The sequence below is a fragment of the Grampus griseus genome, assembly GCF_964374135.1.
Source record: "Grampus griseus genome assembly, chromosome: 9".
Classification (NCBI taxonomy): domain Eukaryota; kingdom Metazoa; phylum Chordata; class Mammalia; order Artiodactyla; family Delphinidae; genus Grampus; species Grampus griseus.
The window spans coordinates 74,087,265-74,108,510 of record NC_139003.1 but is presented as its reverse complement, the minus strand read 5'-3'; the positions used below and the strand labels follow the sequence as shown (position 1 = coordinate 74,108,510).

The following is a 21,246-nucleotide window of genomic DNA, read 5'->3' as shown; positions in this document are numbered from 1 at the left end:
AGATTGAGTGTTTGGAAGCATTTGTGAATGTATGTTGGTAACTAAAAATGAATGTACTCTGTCAGTGTATCTTGCTGGCAGCTCATTTCCATGCCCTCTCACGGGGAATACACTCCTTGTTGAATGTGGATGGAGTCTTGTTGAGAGACCTCCTAAAATAAACAAAATGACGTTTCTCCAGGAATGGTACCAGAAAATAGCTGGTTACTTGGATAGTGAGGAACTAGATTCTGCCTCTTGTGGCCTGAAGATACCTCTGTGTTTTCTTCACATTTTTATGTTCACAACCCACAGGACACACAAAAGAGCTTGACCTGGCACGTAGCTAATTCACATTTGTGAAAAATACTAGTTGCAATGCCTTTGACTTTTAATTTTTTTTCCTATTCTTTCTACTGTATTCTGTTGTATTTCATTAAAAAAAAAATGAAAAGGAATCCTGGTCAGGATCCACATGAACGAATTTGCAGATGTGTAGTTTGACCAGCCTGTTCTGCTCCATCCTTGACCGAGGGCGACTTGAACTGCCACAGATACATACGTTGTATGTGGGAGGACCAGGACAGGTTCCTTCACCTCATCTGTAAGATGAGGATGATTTTACTTGCCCAACTATTCAGGTTGTGTGAACATCAGATGAGACCCTTCCTGAAACAGCTTTCCCTCTGTAAAAAATACCACATAGTGAAAGAGGACATTATTGCCAAAACTTTAATTCTTGGCAAGTTACTCTATGAATTATTTTTCTCAACTGTATTTGCTGATTTCTCACATTGGAACTTGAAGTGCTAAATTTCTGTCTGTAGTAAGATTTTTGGTTGGTTTGTAAATTAAAAAAAAAGAAAAAGTTTGGTTGATTCCTAAAGAACGCTCGCAACTCTAGTCACATAGTGCATTACGGTCATTGTGTTTAATGACCTGCTGGTTTGGCTTCGACCTTTACACGATTGATCAGAAATTAAGTAAGCATCATTCTGATAGAGTATCAGTCCCCTGTGTGTTTAAATAATAGTTTTGACAGCATTATTAGGAGAGTTTTCTTAGCAACCATCCCAGTAAGTCGTGGGGAGAGAGAACCTATTGTCCCCAAGGCAGCAAGAAAGTGACATTCAGGCAAGCCCTGGCATCCTCGGAGGCTGTAACTCCTCTTGAATTGCTCTTGGCTAACTTACAAATAGATACAATTAAACTAAGTACTTTTATGTGAATTAGTGCTAATTAATCCACATATATTCTTAGTTCTCTCGGGGGCTCTCATGTTTACCATTCAAAGCATACGCTTCAGAGCTTGTGCTGTAACTTTTGTGGTGGTAAGTTATTTTCAAAGGTCTTTTCTGGCTTTTGGACTCTGTGTGTTGAGAGATAAGGGGATGGTTTATGTTGGCAGAGTGTGGCTTCGAGCTTCCCTCGGTCCCAGAAGCAGTCATTCCTGTATCTGTGTTCCACTGGAGGGAACTGTCCCAGAATCAATATTTGCATAGGAAAGTTTCCCCCAACATTTTCTTATTCTAATCAGATAAACGAACTCAGTTCATGAATCCAAGTAACTGCTTCCTCCTTGTTCTACACGAGCCGCACTATGAGAAGGCAGGAAGAGAAGCTGCCCCTTATATATTCCTAGACATTAATCTCACATTAAACGGTCAGTAAGGCATTCCCTTTTAGGTGGCTATGTGGTCCATGAGACTTCATGGGAGTGATTATAAAATCCTCTGAAGGTCACGATAAATAAGGTGTTTTCCCCAAGTGGTGTATGTGAAACCCTGGCTAAAATGCATTCTTGGAATCATATTTTTTCATTATTTCCAATAAAATTATGTTACGTGTTATAAGAGACCACACTCTTTTCTTCATTATCAAGGTGCTGAGGTTAAGAGTCTACTAGAACTTTGAGTGTCTCTTCGTTACCCACATTGCAATCAGTTGCTGAGTGACCTTGGCCACGTGCCTTTAACTTGTGTTTCTAATTCTTGCTCTGTTAATCAACATGTAACTCTGGGCAGCACATTTTGAGGTCTTCAGACATGTGATAAGAAATGGAGCAGTGTTGTTGAGGATAAGCTAGAAATACAGGACTGAATTTTTATTTTATCCCAAGTGTGCTTTTCTGCTAATCTCTTCTTCCTTTGGTTCTATTTATATGTACTAAGAATTATGCCTAAATAGTGTGAACTCTCAATCATGAAATTGCTATTCACTGTCCTGCATATTGTATGATGCAGTATAATAAGGTGAGAAAAAGAAGTGCATAGACACCAGAACATTGTTGCTTTAGAAACAAAAACGTGAATGTAATAGGCAAAAATACTTCAAAATTTAATTTTCTTTATTTTCATCAAAACTGAAACCTTAAAGGGCAAAAATTCAAATAAAGCATAAATTAAGTGCCAAGGTACGGTGGATACTTCATGTGGGCCAAGTTGTCCCCTGTAGGTATATTACTGAATTGCCCTCCAAAAACGTAATTCCCCATTACAGGATGAGGAAAGGCTTCTTATATTAGTTGTTAGTTTGCTTATTTCTACAGCCCATTGCATTTTTAAGTGGAGTTTCAGATGTTATTTTGTATTTTATTTTCCCCTTTTCATTTGTGCCTCTAGTTTTTCAAAGAAAACAGGAGTGTTTTTCTTTATTCTTAAAGTTCCTCCTAACTGGGCAACAGTAGCGTCAATGGAATGTTTTGTTGAAAATAGAAGAAAAGCTTCTCTCCGATTCCACTCTTCCAGCCTTGCCCTTAAATGCTCAGCTGGTAGGAGTTATCCTAGTTATCCGTGGAGTTTAACAGAAGACTTTCCCTCCCCTCTTTTTTAATAAATGGTTATGAAAGACGTAGCTCATATATGTAGGTGTAGTCAAGTTGTGCCGTTTTGGTCACTTGGGGAGACATTGTTCATCTCAGTTAATTTTTACAGAGCTCATGCTGCGTGCACAGCATTTTAGGTGGGTGTCATCATAAGCACCACGCAGTGGGCGTAAAAGGCATATAAAAGCAAAAGGTGTGTGAAATAATATTTTTAAAAGTACAGAGCAAAGAGCATAGTACTTAAGAGTACACAAAACAGTGCAAACTGGATCCAAAAGTACAGTGGGTGACCTCACTGTCGGTGAGGTTGCTGTGTCTGGGGCCTGCTTTTGATGGAGACGGCAAGAAGAGTAAGTGGTACAGTGTGTATGAGCAGTGCCTTATTCTACTTACAAATCACCCTGGATTACTTTTTCTTACTCATCTCCCTCCCCCACCTGCACAGTCCCCTGCCTCTCATATTCAGTTCATTGCCAAATGAACTCAAAAACACAGTTCAAGTCCTCCATGTTTCTTCAGCTCATTGCCGCTTCCCTAGTCCATGCCCTGGTTATCTCTAGGCCAGATGTTAAGCCACGGTCACCTAACTGGACTCCTTGCTTCCTTCTTGCTCCTCATAAGTCTGGTCTCCACAAAGCAGGCAAAAAGTACCTTTGAAAATAGACGCATCATACAGTTCCCTATTTTAAAATTCCTTGGTGTGCCTCCTCATGTTCTTAGACTAACATCTGAATTGACCGTGGCCCATGGTCTCTCCAGGCTTGTCTTGCATCACTCTTACCTGTCTCGGGCAGCTCCGTCTCAACCTCGGGTCTCAGCCCACATATCACTTCCTCAGAGAAGCACCGTGCATGGTCTGCTCTCCGCAGTGACCTCCCCCAGTTGGTTTTCTGTCATTTCACCATTTATCATGATCTTTAATCTCATCTTATTTTTAAAGATTATTATTGTAATAATTATGATTGTTACTCGTTGGAACAGTAGTTGTTAGCTCTCCCCCCAGCTAGTGTGTGTACTTCATGAGGTCAGGAGCTTACCTGTCTTGTTCACAGGAATGACCCCAGTGCCAGGCACCTAGTAGGTACTAAGTACATATTTGTTAAAATGGAAGAGCAGGCTATACAAGGAGAAAAATAATGAAATCCTAGAGTTTGGATCAGAGCTGGTACAATACGTTCTGATGTTAAATGTCAGGGTGAAGTTGGAGACGAGGAAGAAGCTGGAGAATTCAAGGAAGACCTTCTGTGATGAGCAGTGTTCAGACTTGATGAGATAAGTGATACAGAGGCCAAAGCAGGGCACTTATTGTTATATTTTTTGAGACTGATTATTTAGCAGTTGTGCTCAAGCCCGATTTTATTAGGGAGAGGTTGGAATCAGGGGCTTTGTGGTAGGGGGTTATTGCACCGGTGCAGAAAGGGTGACAAGGACTTGGATAGGGAGATGCTGGGGAAGTATGGGAGAGGAGGTGGATTCAAGACTCCATAGTTTGGAATTTTGTGGTAACAATGCTCTGTACAATCCAAATATAAAATATTTGCTCCTCTAGCAATCCCACTCCTGGGTATATACCCCGAGAAAACTCTAACTCGAGAAGGTACATGCACCCCAATGTTCATAGCAGCACTGTTTACAATAGCCAGGACATGGAAGCAACCTAAGTGTCCATCCACAGGTGAATGGATAAAGAAGATGTGGCACATATATACAATGGAATACTACTCAGTAATAAAGAAGAATGAAATAATGTCATTTACAGCAACATGGGTGGACCTAGAGATTATCACACTAAGTGAAGTAAGTCAGATAGAGAAAGACAAATATCATATGATATCACTTATATGTGGAGTCTAAAAAAATGATACAAATGAACTTATTTACAAAACAGAAAGAGACTCAGACATAGAAAACAAATTTATGGTTATCAAAGGGAAAACGGGGGGTGGTGGATAAATTAGGAGTTTGGGATTAGCTGATAGACACTACTATATATAAACTAGATAAATAACAAGGCCCTACTTATAGTACAGGGACCTATATTCAGTGTCTTGTAATAACCTATAATGGAAAATAATCTGAAAAAGAATATATGTATGTATAACTGAATCACTTTGCTGTACACTTGAAACTAACACAACATTGCAAATCAACTATACTTCAGTTTGAAAAAATCATGCTTCATTATATAACAGTAAACTATTAGCCAAAAAAATCACATAAAAAAAAATATGATGTTCTCACATGAACTGGATAGAAGCCTTCACCTTTACCCCAGCTCCCCCTTGGGTGAAATACGAAACTGACATGGTGATGTCTTGATGGGTTTAGGTGACGAGGAAAATTGAGATCGGATTGCTCCAATGCCACTGATTTAACAAATGAGATAATGTACATGAAAAGTGCCTAGTGCTATTCGTTAAACTTTTCATCCAAATAATTTAAAAAGCAGTACTGATATTTACATTTTGGGACTCTACCTAACATTATTTTTTCCTGCCAGATTGCCATCTGAAAAGAAAATGACCTGAAACAATTTTCTTATGATGCTACATTTGTTTAATATTCTTTTTCTTTTTTTTTTTATTTAAGCAATTGAACAAGATGAAGAAAACAGTGACAAACACGTAACTGTGACAGAGGCTGAAGGTGTTGCAGATCCTCAGGTGTGACAAGTTCTGTGACAGCCCCTCCTTACACCCTTCTTCTGTGGTGAGAGTGGTGAGATAGCACAGGTGTTTGCAGATGATACAGGTCTCACCTCTTGTGTTCTGTACAATAGTCATATTATGGGAATGAAGCACTTATTTTTGATAAGAGATATTTCACAAGAAAAACCTAAATTGCTCTTCATGTTTATAGTTTGGTTCATGGGGGAGGGACAGTTTCGGAGACATCCTTCACTTCCCAGAGACAGCAAGCAAAGTAAGTGAAGAACCAGGGGAGACCGCTGTAGGGTAGATTGTCCCCTGGAGATGGCAGAGGAGAATCAGCCGGCTGACAGCATGACAGCCGGGGCAGGGCCAGACAGATGAGTGCGATGCCTCACCTGGCGAAGTTTCTGTGCCCACCCCCAGCATTTACCTCGTGGTATGGACACGCTTTTAGTAGCAGCTGACCTCCAAATACTATGGCAGCATAAAAACTTTGGGTACCCTACCGCTATCAACTGTTAACTTTATGTAAGGGCAGAGCATTTAGAGATTCTTTGTGGGGACAGCAGGGCGAGAAGCAGAACAGATGGCATAAGGACATTCTTTTGCAAGCCCTCAACAATTCAACTCCACTCCTCAGAGTTCCACCCCCTTGACACCCAGCTATAGCCTTGTTTGATATGGCTAAGTACCTAGCTACCATAAGCCAGTTTGTTAACCCTTTTGAGTTTTAGGTGACTCATCTCTGAACCTACCTGATAGGGGAGTTGTGAGGATTAAAAAGAGAAGTATGTTGAATAAATAAGCCATTGCATTTTATTATACATAAGAACGAGAAAGAAGTGGGTCCAGGGGAGTGTACTACTAAGAAATCGATCATGGTGTGTAGAGAGCCATGGGTTGATTGATCTACCCAGGCAGAAGAATCGGAGCTGCTCTATCCTCAGGGGGAAAGGAGTGGAAAAACTCTGGAAACAGACGAGCCCGTGTGAGCCCTTACTCCATGCAGGGCGTTGCTCGGTTCTACTAGCTAGACGTCCAGAGGAAATGGCCTCTCAGGATTGCGGTGATGGTATGCTGGTATCACGCGGGTCCAGACTCATCAAAATGGATACATTCAATGTGTGTGACTTTTTGTATATTAAGCATACCTCAGTAGGCCTGGAGAAGAAAAGATTCTTAGTTTGGTTGACCCCGCACACTTCACCTTTAAAGTTGTAAGTCTGTGGAGTCTGGTCAGAATAATCACATTAGCTTTCTCAGCCAGGGTTGCAGAGGTGGTCATGTTCTAGTAAGTTCATATAAGGACTTGTCTGGGATTGTTTTGCCGTGGTGATATTCAGAATGCTGCCATTCACAGGCTCATACTGAAATTATACTTCAGGCTTCCAAGCAAACCTGGGCAAGGATAGCTTTCTCAAAGGTTTCTTAAGGCATTAAGTTATTAGTAGGACAGTTTATTATTTAGTGTCTAAATTTAAACTGCTATTTTTAATTTATTTTGGACTTATTCTGTGGACAAAAGTCTGTTTTAACGCAATTTTATTCCTCTGTGTATCTCAAATGGATGCATAGACCTTGTTCTACGAGGTTTTGTGGTTTTTCTTCAGCAACGGTGACATCTCTGCGCATCTACAGAAGGTACAGAGGAATGGAATCATGAAACCAATTGAAACCAGTGAATCGATAATTAGATCAGGAACAGATTCTCTTTAGGTTTGGAGAGTTATGAGCTAATTCACTGGGATGCATAATTATGTAGTCTTCAGAGTATATTTTAAACAAGTTAAGTGCTCACTGGTTTCTCATTCCTTCCCCGTACGTGATGAATTATGTCACTATGGGGAAAATGTCCCCTGGCTGTTGAAAACTTTGGGTGTGTAAAGGGTTAAGGCAGTCACTAACTCCAGAGAGACTGGGCCTTGCTGTACCCACGCTTACCACCTACCGGAAAACTCTAGTTCTCTCCTCATATGTTGATTCCTTTCTTTCCTTTCTCTCTAAAAATATCTTTTCTGCCTAGGAAACTCCCTATTTCCATGCAGTGATGTGTAGGAAGAGTGAAGGGAGCATGTAGCCTGGGGTTTACATCCCAGCCCTTCTTCCTCATAGCTGGTGCCTGGAGGCAAGTTCTTTATTGTCTCTAAACCAGTTCGTTCCTGTAGGGTGGCATCCGTGTCTTTGTCACCAAAGTGTCCCCACCATGCTAGGCAGTGGCTAGCATGCTTGGTTTTCATCTTTGTAAAGTGGAGATGTTATAAAGTTGTCATGAGGTTGAAATGAAGCAACATAAAAATGCGTGCCACCCTGGCACATAAAAGAGTTTCCGTGAATGTCAGGCAGCGTCCACGAGGTTAAGAGTGTTGTCTCCTGGGCCAGGCTGCACTGTCACAGCAACCCTGGGCAAGTTACACTACTCCCTGGTGCCCCATGTTCCTTTTCTGTAAGAATATTGAGAGTTAACACTTAGATAGTACTTCAAACGCACTCTTCTAAGCTCTTTGTTTTTATTAACATACTTAAACCTCACAACAAACCCTATGAGGCAGATAATATACTTACCACCACTTCACAGATGAGCTGCTAAGTGGTGGGGATGGGAATCCAGCCAAGGTAGTCTGGCTCCTACATCCTTGCTTTTAACCCCTATGCTAAGCTGCCTTTCTAGCATCTGTAAAATGGAGACAATTGTTTTGAAGATCAAATGAATATATGTGACGCAGTTAGAACACTGCCTGGCACACAGTAAGTATAGCCTCCTGGAGTTATTATCATTGTCATGATCAGTATCACATTGCTTTCTGGTCTGAATATTTAAGGTATCTAACAGGACTGGGCTGCAGTGTTGCTCTGTCTGCCATTGTGGTATCTGCACTTACAGAAAACATTCTAGACCCTTCACTCATTGTAACCCTTTATTTAGGACTAAAGGATTAAAGAATCTTTATCAAATGTATAGAATTTTTGCAGGTTCTAGTGAGATATTCAATGAGTAATTTATAACATGCTGAACTTGGGAAATTCTTGCTTTTATTCGGGTGGCCATAGACTACTAGATTCAGTAATTATTTTGTCTCCTATTCCTCCATTGGAATCAATCATTTTAATATTAAGTGATAATAACTGTCAATTATACAAATCGATTGCCACATAGTTCATGATTGTTTTATCAGCAAAGTGTGATTTAAAAAAAAATAGATTGAAGAAAGCTCTTATTTAAGGTTGTGATAGCTATCATAGAAGACAGATGACCCTTTTCAATCCTTTGTGTTAGAATTTATTAAATTTACTTATTCTCTCTTTTTTAAACTACTTTATTATTTGCCAGCTTTGCTGCTCTGCTTAGCAAAATGATCAGTAATGTATACAGATCTGAGCTGTAATTTCTCTCAGGTCAAAACAAGCTAAAATATTGGTGACCTCCCTATTCTAGTCGGAAAATTCAAGGAATTAAATATATGTAATGAATGAACCCCTTACTTCATCGATTATGTAAATACGTAATGTATTTAGTCTCATCAGAAGAGATAATTATATAAGTGTAATAGATTAAGAACATATTTAAGGGAAATAACAGTAATAAATTCCACGCAGCTACGGTTTCTGCCTCCTTCCCTGCCCCCGGCCCACTTTGGCAGGACACAGTATCACGCGGTGTTTATAGAGGATGGGTCTGTGTGACCAGTGTGGTGTATCAACACAGATAATTCCACAAGGGAGGGGGACCAGAGCAGTGAACCCCCCCTGAACTTGCACTGCCTCATCTGTACAGTGAAGGACTGGGAATCACTGAAAGCTTCCTAAGGCGCTATGATGCCCCAGCATGGTGTCTGAGGCCCGTCCTAGTGATGCCCTGGACATTAGTAAACCTGCCTTTACCATCACACTTTCTATCGCCTGTACTTTTCACTGTATGTTCTTTTCTTGATCCTTTCCACAGTTATCAAAGGGTGTATTTTTCTATTCCAACCAGTAGGAAATTTGTCATAGTTTTCTTTCTCTGGAGAAATTTGAGAAAGTGGATAATAAAATGAAAATTTTAAAATTATTCATTTATTATGAATTGTCTTCTGAATTTTCCTGGAAAGAATTCTACTTTCTGTGTTGGAAATAGGTAACGTATTACACCATCCCAGCCCATCAGTGTTTTATTCTGTCATTTGGACTTTGTGTTCAAAGTAACAAAAAAAAAATTTATGAATTTCTATTCAAGATTTAAGTTTGCAGAAATGAATCTATTATGTAATAATCAATATGAGTTTACCCGAATACCCTGAATTTGTATTGAAAAGCATTCTGTTATCACAAAAGTGCTTTCATGAAAGGTGGATTCTTTCATCCTGGTTTTCCTTCCCTTGATAGCAATTTTTGCATGGTGTTTTAGAAAAGGTGATTTTTAAGGTTATGATAATGCAGAAAATGCTTCCATACATAGAACTTGTGCTCTTTCACCTTATGTCATAAAGGCTGTTCATTTAGTTTGCAGTTTTTCCTAAGGGACTTCTGTCCAAGTTTCATTTCACCACTGAAAGAATGGACCAAACATTTCTATGACTCCATTTATAAAGGAAACAGGCTTTTCATTTACATTGATAACATTTCTCTTCTCAAATACTGAAAATGATATAAATAGCTTTAATTATGCATTACAGAGATTTTTTTTTTTCAAAGCAGACCTTGAAATAAGGCTCTTAAATAACTCTTCTGATGGTTACACATTAATCTTTTATTTTTTGCTGGCCTAACAGTGTTAGGTAAACTGTTTATAGTTATTTTCACACAGATAAATTAAGTAGTCCAGGAATGTGAAAGTCTAGATCAAGGGCTGTTATCTTGCTTCTCCTACCATAACAAAGCTCTCAAAATATATTAATAAATTCATGGCTTTTTTGAATTAAATCACTAAATTACAGAACTGTGAAAGGAACCCCCCAGAGAACATCTGGTTTAGTGTGGTATTTCCAAAGAGAACTGTCTTATAAAACTATCCAGGATGTACGGGCATCTCTCTGGGATTAAAGTTCTCTAGGGAATGAAGAAGCTTTCATAACCCTCCTTGAAAGCTTTTTTTGATAGTTATGTGTAAGGAGTGCTGTAGAATTGATTATCTTGTGAAAATGCATCTAGAAATTATGCAGAAACCAGAAAATCAAGATAGCAATATTCCTTTCTAAATTATAAGATGATTTAATTATAAATAAGAAATAATTGAGTCAATCTGAAACCCATTTTTAAAAGTAATAGCATTTTGTGTTTAAAATACATAATTTGTAAACCCAAGTTATCTGGTTCTAATAAAAATGTATTTCCTCAAGAAAGAAAAGTCTCTGTTTAGGATCCTAAGCAAAAAACTCATGTTCACACAGAAACCAAAAAAATAGTTAAGGTCTCTTAAATTTCCTGTGCTCAGTCCTACCGTTTTTTTGCTGATGCTATTATCAGTTGTTTTTTTAAAAATACATATGGCACCCACAGACAGAAGGAAAGACTCTCTCTCCAAGTTGGAGTCTATGGAAGCTTAGCCCGGTTGCTTTGGAGCCTGTGCTGGTGAGAAAAGGTAACAGGCTCATTCTCACTCACCAAATTAGTTAGCTCACGGTGCTTTCCTCCTGTGTGCCACCCCTGCCTGGCCCCATCCCACAAGTGCCCTCTATTACACAGGGCTGCCACACTGGGGAGCAGAGAGAGATGGGGACCAATCCATCACTCTACTGAGTAAGCAGCCCCGGAGCAGGTCCAGAGCTTGCAGTGTCCTTAACACCCTCTATCCTCTAGCAGGACAATATATTAAACACCGTGAGGATGACAGGGATGGAGACAGAAGAAATCCTAGTTGGTCAACATAAATGAATTTTCTAGATAACAAACATATTCCTTTAAGTGTCAAAACATTTAAAGAATGTTAATAATTTTTGTGTAGAAATTTCCCTGAATAATTTCCTTGCCTTCATAGTTTAAAGGAGCGTCCTTAACACTGCTGATCTAGTATTGATTAAAAGAACATCTTCAAAATTGGCCCATGTATTCAGCATTATCTCAGGTTATGGGCTCCATTAAAATCCTGACAAACCAATACACGCTAAGGAGGACAGCTAGGATGGTAAAAGGATCTAAAACCAAAGTCAAGTGGGCCCTTATTAATGCTTGGCAATCTGATTCTACTTTCCTTGTCCGGTTGCCTCTTCTTTCAGGTCAGGAGTTGAGAAACCACAGCCTACTGCCTGTTTTTGTAAATAAAGTGTTATTGGAACACAGCCATGCTCATTCATTTACATACCGTCTCTTGCTGCTTTTATGCTAAAACGGGGCACTTGGGTAGTTGCACCAAAGACCACACGCCCCACTGAGCCTAGAATATTTACACTCTGGCCCTTTACAAAAAAAAGTTTGCCAACCCTTGGAACTGAAATGACCATTACATGCCTTCTTTTCTTATACTTCCAGGATCTTCTCACAGTCCTTACTCTCAGCTAATCACCTGACTTATTTCTGAAATAGAGGCCTTCAGAAAAGAATTTCCTCGTTCCCACCACCAGATATGCTAACCTACTGGCATGTTCCCCCCGTACTCCACCTCCCCTCCTATTACAGTGAGTGAAATACTCATATTCATGTTTCTGAGAGTAGGTCTTTATGCTCTTTCCTTCTCAAGGACATTTCTCCTAAAAATGCCCTGTGTCTTGCCCACATCATCAAATTTCCCTCTACACTGTATGATTTCTAATAAAGATAAATGTGCTGGAATATCCCTCACCCTAAACAAGCAAGCAACATCACTCTCTAACTAGTGCCCCATTTCTTTTAAAAAAAATTATTTATTTATTTAGGCTCTGCTGGGTCTTAGTTGCGGCACGTGAGATCTTTTTTTGTTTTAGTTGTGGCAGGTGGTCTTCTTAGTTGCAGCATGCGAACTCTTAGTTGCGGCATACATGTGGGAGTTCCCAGACTAGGGATGGAACCCGGGCCCCCTGCATTGAGAGCGAGGAGTCTTACCCGCTGGACCACCAGGGAAGTCCTAGTGCCCCGTTTCTTGAAGTAAAACTCCTCAAAAGAGTTGTCTTTCATTCTCTGTTAAAACCATGTGAATAAGGCTTTCTTCCCCCCTACCACTTTTTTTCTCCAAAAAAAAAAGAAGTTACTTTCAGGGCTTCCCTGGTGGCACAGTGGTTGAGAGTCCGCCTGCCGATGCAGGGGACATGGGTTCGTGCCCCGGTCTGGGAAGATCCCACATGCCGCGGAGCAGCTGGGCCCGTGAGCCATGGCCGCTGAGCTGCGCGTCCGGAGCCTGTGCTCCGCAACGGGAGAGGCCACAGCAGTCAGAGGCCCGCGTACCGCAAAAAAAAAAAAAAGTTACTTTCAAAGTCACCAGTTACTTTTGTTAAATGCAGTGTCAGTTGTTTTGAACTCCTTATTTGATGTTTCAGCTGCACTGGAAACAGTTTTTCACTCCCTCCTCTTTGAAACACCGCCCTCACTACTCACTGGGTTCTCCTCCTAGAGCCCCTCCTCCTTATTCTCATCTTTCCAATATCTATTAGACTCAGCTCATGGATTTCTTCTCTGTTTACGTCACTCCATTGGTAACTTCAGTCCTTCCTCTGGTTTAAATACCATGTACATTATGATGACTCCCAAAGTCCTATCTCCAGCTTAGACTTCTCTGGACCTCCAGACGGCCAACCCGGCAGCTCCACTTGGATGTCTAATAAGCATATCCCTTACTAGATCTCCCCAAGTCTCCCAATCTCAGGAAATGACAACCCTACCCTTCCAGTGACTCGGGCCAAATATCTTAGAGACCAATTCTGCTAGCCCTTACTTTGAAACAGATCCAGATTTTAATCACTTCTCCCCATCTCCACCACTACCACAAGTTCCAAGCCATTTCTTGTCTGAAGACCGATCTCCTAACTGGTCTTCTAGCTTTAACTGCTTCCCCCCACCTTAACAGTGTTTTCTCAACCCAGAAGAGAGAACGATCCTGTTAAAATGTCAGATTATTCCAATCCCATGTTCAAAACATTCCTAAGTATTTCCATCTTGTTCAGAAAAAGAATGTAAACCTCTTACACATCCTGTAAAGAAGCTGCGTGTTCTGGTCGGCTTCACCTCTCTGAGCAGTCCCACCGGGCTCTCCCTTACCGGCTCTGCTCCAGCCCTGCTGTGCCCTTTGCTCTCCATTGAACGTGCCAAACACACCCCAGCCTCAGGGCCCTTGCACTTCTGTTCCTCTGCCTGTAACATTCTTCACTTCCTTTATATCTCCACTCAAATGTCAACCAAAGAATCCTTCCCTGACATTTCTCTCTTAATAACATTTCTCTGTCCCTTACCCTGCTTTGTTTTCCTTCATATCATATATTACCATCTGCCGTTTCATATCTGGATGTTATATAATCCACATCCCCTGGTGAATATAAGCTCCATGACATGTGGGACTTTGTTTTTATTGTTATTATTGACCACTGTATCCCTAGAACCTATAATAGATCTTGGCACATGGTGGTGGTTCAAATAAAATCAGTTGAGTGAGTGAGTGAATGAAAGGAGGATATCATAAATAGTGGTATTTAAATATTTGGAAGTTTGTCATATTGGATAAAAAATAGACATACTTCCAGTTGCTTTAAAGGCAATACTAGTACTCATTGTTTGAAGTTCAGTGGTTTCAGCGTTTTGTCTAGCATGATAAGGGACTTTCCAATAATTCTGGCTCTCCAGCACTGCACAGGCTGTCTTAAGATAAACTGAGATCCTTGTCCTTGGAAACCTTGGAGACAAACTGGAAGACCACTTGTGAAGGATGCTGTAAACATAAATGTCTGACTTTGGTGGAGGAATTCCACTTGCTGTTCCATGGGAATCTGATTTGGGGCACGTCAGTGATTTTGTTTGTTTCCTTCCTGTTTGTTGGAGAAACTGCTAGTTAAGATGATGTCCTTGCCCTTAGGAATAAATACTTAGTCATTGCTTTGAATGGAAAATTCCGTTTTTCTGATGCCCACTCAACAAAATGTGTGTCTTTAGTACAAACTGTTAAGACCCTGAAGCTGTGATCACTTGCTGCCCCCTTCTCCATATTTGGTCATGTTGCTGGGTCCATTCGAATCCTATAGATTGTATAGCGTAAAACAAAGACTTGATAGTTTCGGCTGTTCCTGCCAAGAGTAACTTCTGATTTCCTTTTAGATCGTGTCCTGATATGTCAGTGTGAACCATTTTTGAAAGAATTTGAGCAGAAACAGTTTGTAATGTGTGTGATATAACCATTTTTTGTTTCTGATCAAAGTCCTAGATTCTCCTTCTTCATATTATTATTATTTGGTAACGTGGGTGTAATAAAAAGTATGATGCTTTGTGGACCATTTCTAAACCCTGATGAAATTTGAAACTTTCTTTTTGCAGTTTATTTTTAATAAACTTTTCCACCAGATTTTATGCAACATTGGAGGTATTTTAGTAATAATGCCCCATAATAACTTTCCAGTTATGAAAACAGAAGAATTATCTTGTGATCTTCTTGTGAACTGTGAATTTGTACATGGAATGAGCTGGTGGAGCTGAGGAATTAGGAGGTTATGTACTGTTATTTTTAGTACTCTATCACTTCACCCTTATTGCCAGAGTAATTCCTGGCTAACTTTCCCATGAGTTTTTAACCTCTTGCTGGGCTTATGTAACAGGAAACAGGCTGTCAGGAACAAATAGTGGCATATCAGGAGCGCCCTTTAGTAGCAAATGATTTAGTTTGCTCTGCCTTTCACTCTCTTAAAGTAGACTGATAAATGATCTCACTTTAAGTCTTTTGGTGAGGCATTAGGTTAAGATACTACAATCTCAATTTTGGAAAGGCAAAATATTTTACCAAGACCATGATTTAATCCAGACGACAGAGAAGATGAGTCTGTTATAAGGTGAACTTTGCAGTGGTGTCATGTCCTGGGACTGTGGATTTAAGTATATCTTTGCTTTTTCTCCAACTCTTAAGGCTGGGGTGATATGCAAACTTCAGGAGAGAGATGATATCGGGCGAATTGAACTGGTCCAGAAGCTGGCAAGAGAAAACTGTCAATTTTTGCAGACGGACAAAAAAGAACAGGAGAAGTCTGAACATGTAAGCCCTTTTCCTCTTGGGGATGCGGGTTTGAAGGGGTGGAAAATGTTTCTACCTGCTTGTATGTTTGAAGGAAAGAATATTTTATTTTAAGTTCTTTAGGTTTGGGGGTTTCCCCCCCCCAAAGCATGCTTCTTAGTAAAAAATGACAACTACTATAATTTTCTAAGCCAGTGGTTTTGTGAGAGATCTCTTCACAGAAGTAAATCATGTAGAAATATAAGAATGCATGGGAGCAAATATGAATGCATGTCTATTTGATGGCTTTCAGGTTTGACTTGGGGAGTTTCACCCCATCAGATAGTGTGTGGAATATGAGTTTTGAGAGAACATTACGATGTACTTTTATATTTAGCACAGGGGGTGAATCTAGTTATCAAACAAATGCATCCTAAGTCACAAGAGACAGATAAACATGGACGAACAGTTTCTAGATGCTCACACTAAGTGAGAGAGTCAGAAGGGAGTTTTCCCAGTATCTTGTGAGCGTTCGTGTTCCAACAAGAGTTATATTGTTTGGATGTAGTTCAACTGGAGGAAAGGGACGCTCTGCTCAGTTCTCCTGAAAGCAGTTATTCAGATTGAGCCTTAGAACTGAGAACGCTGCCGTCATGCTAGGGAGACAATGGGACCACTTTCTTCTGCTTTACATTGTGGTCTGTTGACTTCTTGTTGTTGTTTGTAAGGCTTCACTCTCCGTGCTAAGCTCTCCAGGATTGCTCATGAAGGGGAAAAATTCCTCAGTGTTTATGAACATCTTTTTTCTCTGACTTTAAGTTTTTTCTTGGAGTTTTATTTTCAACCCTTTCCAAGGGGGAAAAATATTGTTTCGTGCTTTTTCTGCTCCAAGGCCATCAGTAGAAAGGCCAGGGATTTACTGAGCTGGAGGGGAGGTGAGAAGTCCAAGGATGGCACGCTGTTTAGTTTGATGACGGTAACGCGTCTCTAACCATTCGGCAAGTCGTTAGCATCGGTGTCTCAAGGGGGAGAATAATTAGCAGTTTCAAAGCCTTGTGATTGCAATGATCTTAGAGGTGACCATTGGCTTTAAGTGCGAGTGGAGGTCTCAGGAGCCTTCACCTCGGTGGGTACTACTGAAAAGTTAAGGGACTTGTTGGAATTGTTAAAAAGCACCCTGAAGGTTGACTGCATGTATATCTAAGACTGACCCCTAACTTCTTCTGCGTCCTTAGAATAGTTGAATATCCTGGTTCATGTCCTAAATTTCTCAAAACAATATTCCTTTCGATTCATTTTAATTAGAAGAGCAGTAGTTTTCATATGCTACATTTTATTGATTTCAAGGTGCACTTTCCTCACACATCTTAGCATTTCTGAAATCAGGATGAGTCTTAAAGTTGATGATAGGAAAACATGTCCTAGTTTAACTGGGAATATTTTTCTTTCTTAGTGGTCCTTAAAATGTATGACATAGTTTACAATGGATTGCATACTCAATTCAGTGGATCAGTGACAACCTGAGGGGAGGGTGAGATCTTTTAAAATCGAACCAATAGGAGATAGAGTACCACTTCACCAAGATGAGAAATCATCAGCCTTAGGCCACAGACAGCATTATGGTTATTAAAAAGGTACCTGTGTTGCCTTTGCCTTATTAGTTGAATCCAGAATATTACAGTTACAGCTAATGAGCGTATAATACACTCCAAATGTATAGTAACAGAAATCTGAACTCAGTGCTCTTTATTATAAGGACTTTTACCATGAGACGGAAATTTAGTGGTGGAAGGTTTGCTTACGGTTTGCTTACGTAACTCTGCTGGCGGTTGTGTACTCACTAGTCTCTTTACACCTTCATTTTAAGATTGTAAAAGAGAACACTAAGGTTTTTTACTTCTTGCATCAATGTCATAATATTGATGCAATAACAGCTCTGAAGTGTGTACATTTCTGAGAGGAAAGATGAGGTATCAATAAATATTGGAATGATGGCCTTTTCTGTGTAGACTTTTCCTACTGAAGCTGAAAGTCAGGAAAGGTGACTATGAAGGACCTTTCTTCCTTAGTGATAAATACAAACTTAGCCATTTTGTGGTCTCCCTCCTGCAGGGTGACACCGTCTGAACTGATCACCCCTCAAGGCTGAGACTTCCACAGTACTCTACCAAACAGGATATTTGATACTAGGTGCTTCTACTTTTTACAATAATTTATAAGGAATAAAAGTCATCTGGTAGCTTTTTTCACTCTTTTATGTCTTAAGCACTTGTTATAAAGATACCTTTGCTTGCCCACTGAATTCACAGTGTCCATGAGATGATTGCAGCATTTTCATTTTTCCTGCCCTCATTTTCTCTTTGATAGCAGTCATCTGTTCTTGTTCATGAAAACTCAGTTATAACACACAGAATATACAGAGGAAATTGCAGTTTACTTAATGTAAACCCGGTCTGCAGTTTCCTATTCTTATAACAATAACGACCAAACCCTAGAGTTACATACAGATTTCCTTTCTTTTGTGATTCTCAAATGCGTCAACTACCTCATCTACCATTCCTGGGCCAAAATTATTTAAGTGCACAGTGGTAAAATTTGAGTTAGAATCCCAGTTGCCTCTTGAGCCATTCTTTTCACTAAATGACTTTGTTTCTCCAGTCCTAGAATGTCACATCCCCTTTTGTACATGTATGCCAAAATGAGGCAACTACTTTGTGGTACTACTGCATAGAGATAGACATGAATTTGATGGAATAAAGCTTTTGTTGCTGGTACATCTTGTTACAAATTGAAGGGGCTTCGAGATTTCTGACTGGGCATAGCTAATATCTTTTTCAACTGGTAAACGCCATGATTAGGTTATAAATGGATGCAATTAGAGAAACACTTGACTCTGTGCTTTTGCCAAGGGGCTTCTGAAACTTAAAAAAAGTTAAATGTATAATTATCACGAGTTTCTCAGCAAGCACTTAGTTTTCCTATTTTATATTAACAAGCTGTAGGCAGAATTAGCCAGCACTCAGTCCTAAGTGTTGAAAATTATGTGAGAACTTTAAGAAGGGGACAGAAATGGCTGTTTCTTATAAACATTATGAGAGTGAGATTAACATTTGGCCATTAATTCTCTAAAGAAATTGCCTCTTATGTGGGCATCATATATTCTAGGCTTAATTCTATGATTATATCCATAGAGGAAGGGGCACGTGTTACCAAATGGGGACTTTTGAGCTTGAGCTTGAAGAATGACTAATGGTCATAGAAGGACAGGACAAGGGAGAGCAGTTAAGGCAGAGGGACCAGCAGGAAGGCACATGAGTTGAGCCCTGGGCAATTCTTAGGAAATGAGGTGGGGTGAGGTGGGCTGTAAGTTGTGAAAGACCTGGCAGTCCACTCTAAGGAGTTTAGACTTGCCTTTCTGGTGAAGGAAAGCCATCAGAGAAGGGAAGTGGCATAATCAGGTGTGGTCTTTTTAAGATCTCTCTGGCATTGATTTAGAGGAAAAATTGAGTGGGGAACAGGGAAGTGTTGGAGAGAACCCTTAGAGAGCTATTGTTGTGAGTCAGGTGCGAGATGTAAGCCTGAAGCAGGGTGGCAGCTCTGGGAAATGAGAAGGCCACAGATGTTGAGTCGTTTAGATGGTAAAATTGGCAGAATTTGATAATTCTGCCAATTATCAATGGGGGATAATGGGGGAATGTGTGTGCTAATTTATACCAAGCAGTTTTTGAATTTGTTATTACAGTTTCCTGGTACAGACATGAGAAAGTTCTGTTTATCACCAGAGTGGTTGCTCACCTTTGCCAAAAAGCCACATAGACATTTACCTTGTTTTGTTGTCCTGCAGTGTGTTTCAAGTGTCTGAGATTTATGCTACAGAACACTGTTTATCTCGTTAACAAATTGTTTGATGGAGTTTCTGGCTAACAGTATGGAGACTACTTCTTCTGAGACCCAGATACTTGGACAATACCTTAAGCACAGAGAATCTCTGGCAACCTCAAAATGAACTCAATTATTTGGCCAGAGCTTTGGCATTGGCTGCAATGATGTGTGTGCCTCCTTCAGAACTAACTGTGATTTTAGAGATGCTCTTCTAAGCCATAGTCCGAGTTGGTGTTTCTATACTGTTATTCTAGAATACTCTTGGTCGTTTATTCATTCAGTACACCTTTATTGAAGCCGATGTTGTAGGGGATCCAGAGTAACCATGGTGGTTCCTACCTGAAGGAGTATAGTCAGGTTGTGGAGAAAAGATACTGACACAGATAACAGCAATACAAGGAGGCAGTGGTGATAATCCCCAGAGAGATACATGGGTGTCAGAGGAAGAATTTACACGTGGGGAAACAGGATTCTTTCTCATGGCAGAAGTTGAGTTTGATGTGGACCTTAAAGTAGGTTTTAGGTTGGATTTAAACAATCCAAACTGAAGAAGAGCATTCCTGGAGGAAAGAATAGCATTAGAAAATGCACAGAAATATCTAAAAATACAACGTATTTTTTGGAAAGCGAAACCATTCTGTCACCAGGGTACCAAGAATGGGGGTAAGGGAGATGGTGACAAGGATTCAGGAGATGAAAAAGTTAGTGAGAAATGAGATTGGGACCAGACTGTGGAGGATTTTGAGGGCTGAGACGTTTCACTTCATTCTAGAAATAATGAAGAGGCATTGACTTGTTTTGTTACTTTTCGTAAGAAAGTAGGATGAGGGGGCCCTTCTGTGAGGTAAACGATATTATTTCAGTGTGATGAGTCAGAAAGCTGAGGCTGTTGAGTGATTAAGCAGAGCTGGGGTAAGTGTGAACTCAAGTCTGACTGCCCCTGGGTGGCATCTTCTCTCAGCTGTCATCACCGGAGGGAGGCCTGGTAGGAGGACAGGAAGCTGAGATGACAAGAATCATGATAGTCCTGAGAAAGAGGCACCACTAGGAGGACAGCCCTGAAGGAAAGACAGACAGACGGCTACATATTGAAGGGATGGTGGTGGTGAAGTGTGGGAAGGAAAAATGAAAAGGGAATGCTAAGCTACTAGCTTATTTTGAGTCCTAACTTTTTAAAGTGTATAAACTGTTCACATTTAGTATCTGTGAAATAGCTGGATTAAAGTATACATCTAGATGTGGTTGCTGTTTAATGGCATACCGCCGCACTGTTTACCAGAAAACCGAAACTCAGTTTTTCCCGAAATGTCGTTTATGCTTTGTAGTGTATTAACCTGTAGAGTAGAAATACTAACAAGCAGCTCCTGAACTTGACTTCCTAATTTCCAAACTGCAGAAATGAAGGTCTGTAAAACGTATGTGAGAGCCGTGCTAAGTGATGCTTTCCCTGGGGACCCTGTCTGTATCCCTCCCTCTCCCCACCCTGCTTTCTTCAGTTCCTTTGTTATGTCTGGGGACCCACCCTACTTCCTTCCCCTTTTCCAATTCACTCATGAAATATGGGTGGGAAGGGGATTTTACACGTTCTGAAAATGAATCTTGGCATAGTCGGCTGCCAGGGTAGGGTCCCTATCTCTCAACTTCAACCGGAATTTCCTTTCCCCTGTTTCCTGCAGCCTCATCCTGGACTCCTGCTTGCGTCAAAGGGTTTGCTGGTTGTGGATTACTAGGGCAGAAGTGGGTTGGAGTATTCTGGCTACCGCTACTCTTATTGCACACACTAGAAGTTGGTCTCTGCATTTCATTTGGTCTGTTGCTTAAAAAAAAAAGCAGCATAA

The 21,246-nt window shown here is 40.3% G+C and overlaps 1 protein-coding gene across 3 annotated transcripts in view; it reads left to right on the top strand.

Moving 5' to 3' along the window:
• The window catches only part of RAPGEF5 (Rap guanine nucleotide exchange factor 5), a gene marked incomplete at its 5' end in the record, with an annotated part of 214,756 nt that overhangs the window by 103,599 nt on the left and 89,911 nt on the right, over nucleotides 1-21,246 (top strand). For all 3 annotated transcript variants that reach the window (XM_082662272.1, XM_082662273.1, XM_082662271.1), the window contains 2 exons: nucleotides 5,393-5,466; nucleotides 15,443-15,568. In XM_082662272.1, coding sequence (XP_082518398.1) covers nucleotides 5,393-5,466; nucleotides 15,443-15,568 — 200 coding nt within the window. The remainder of the gene's footprint in view (nucleotides 1-5,392; nucleotides 5,467-15,442; nucleotides 15,569-21,246) is intronic.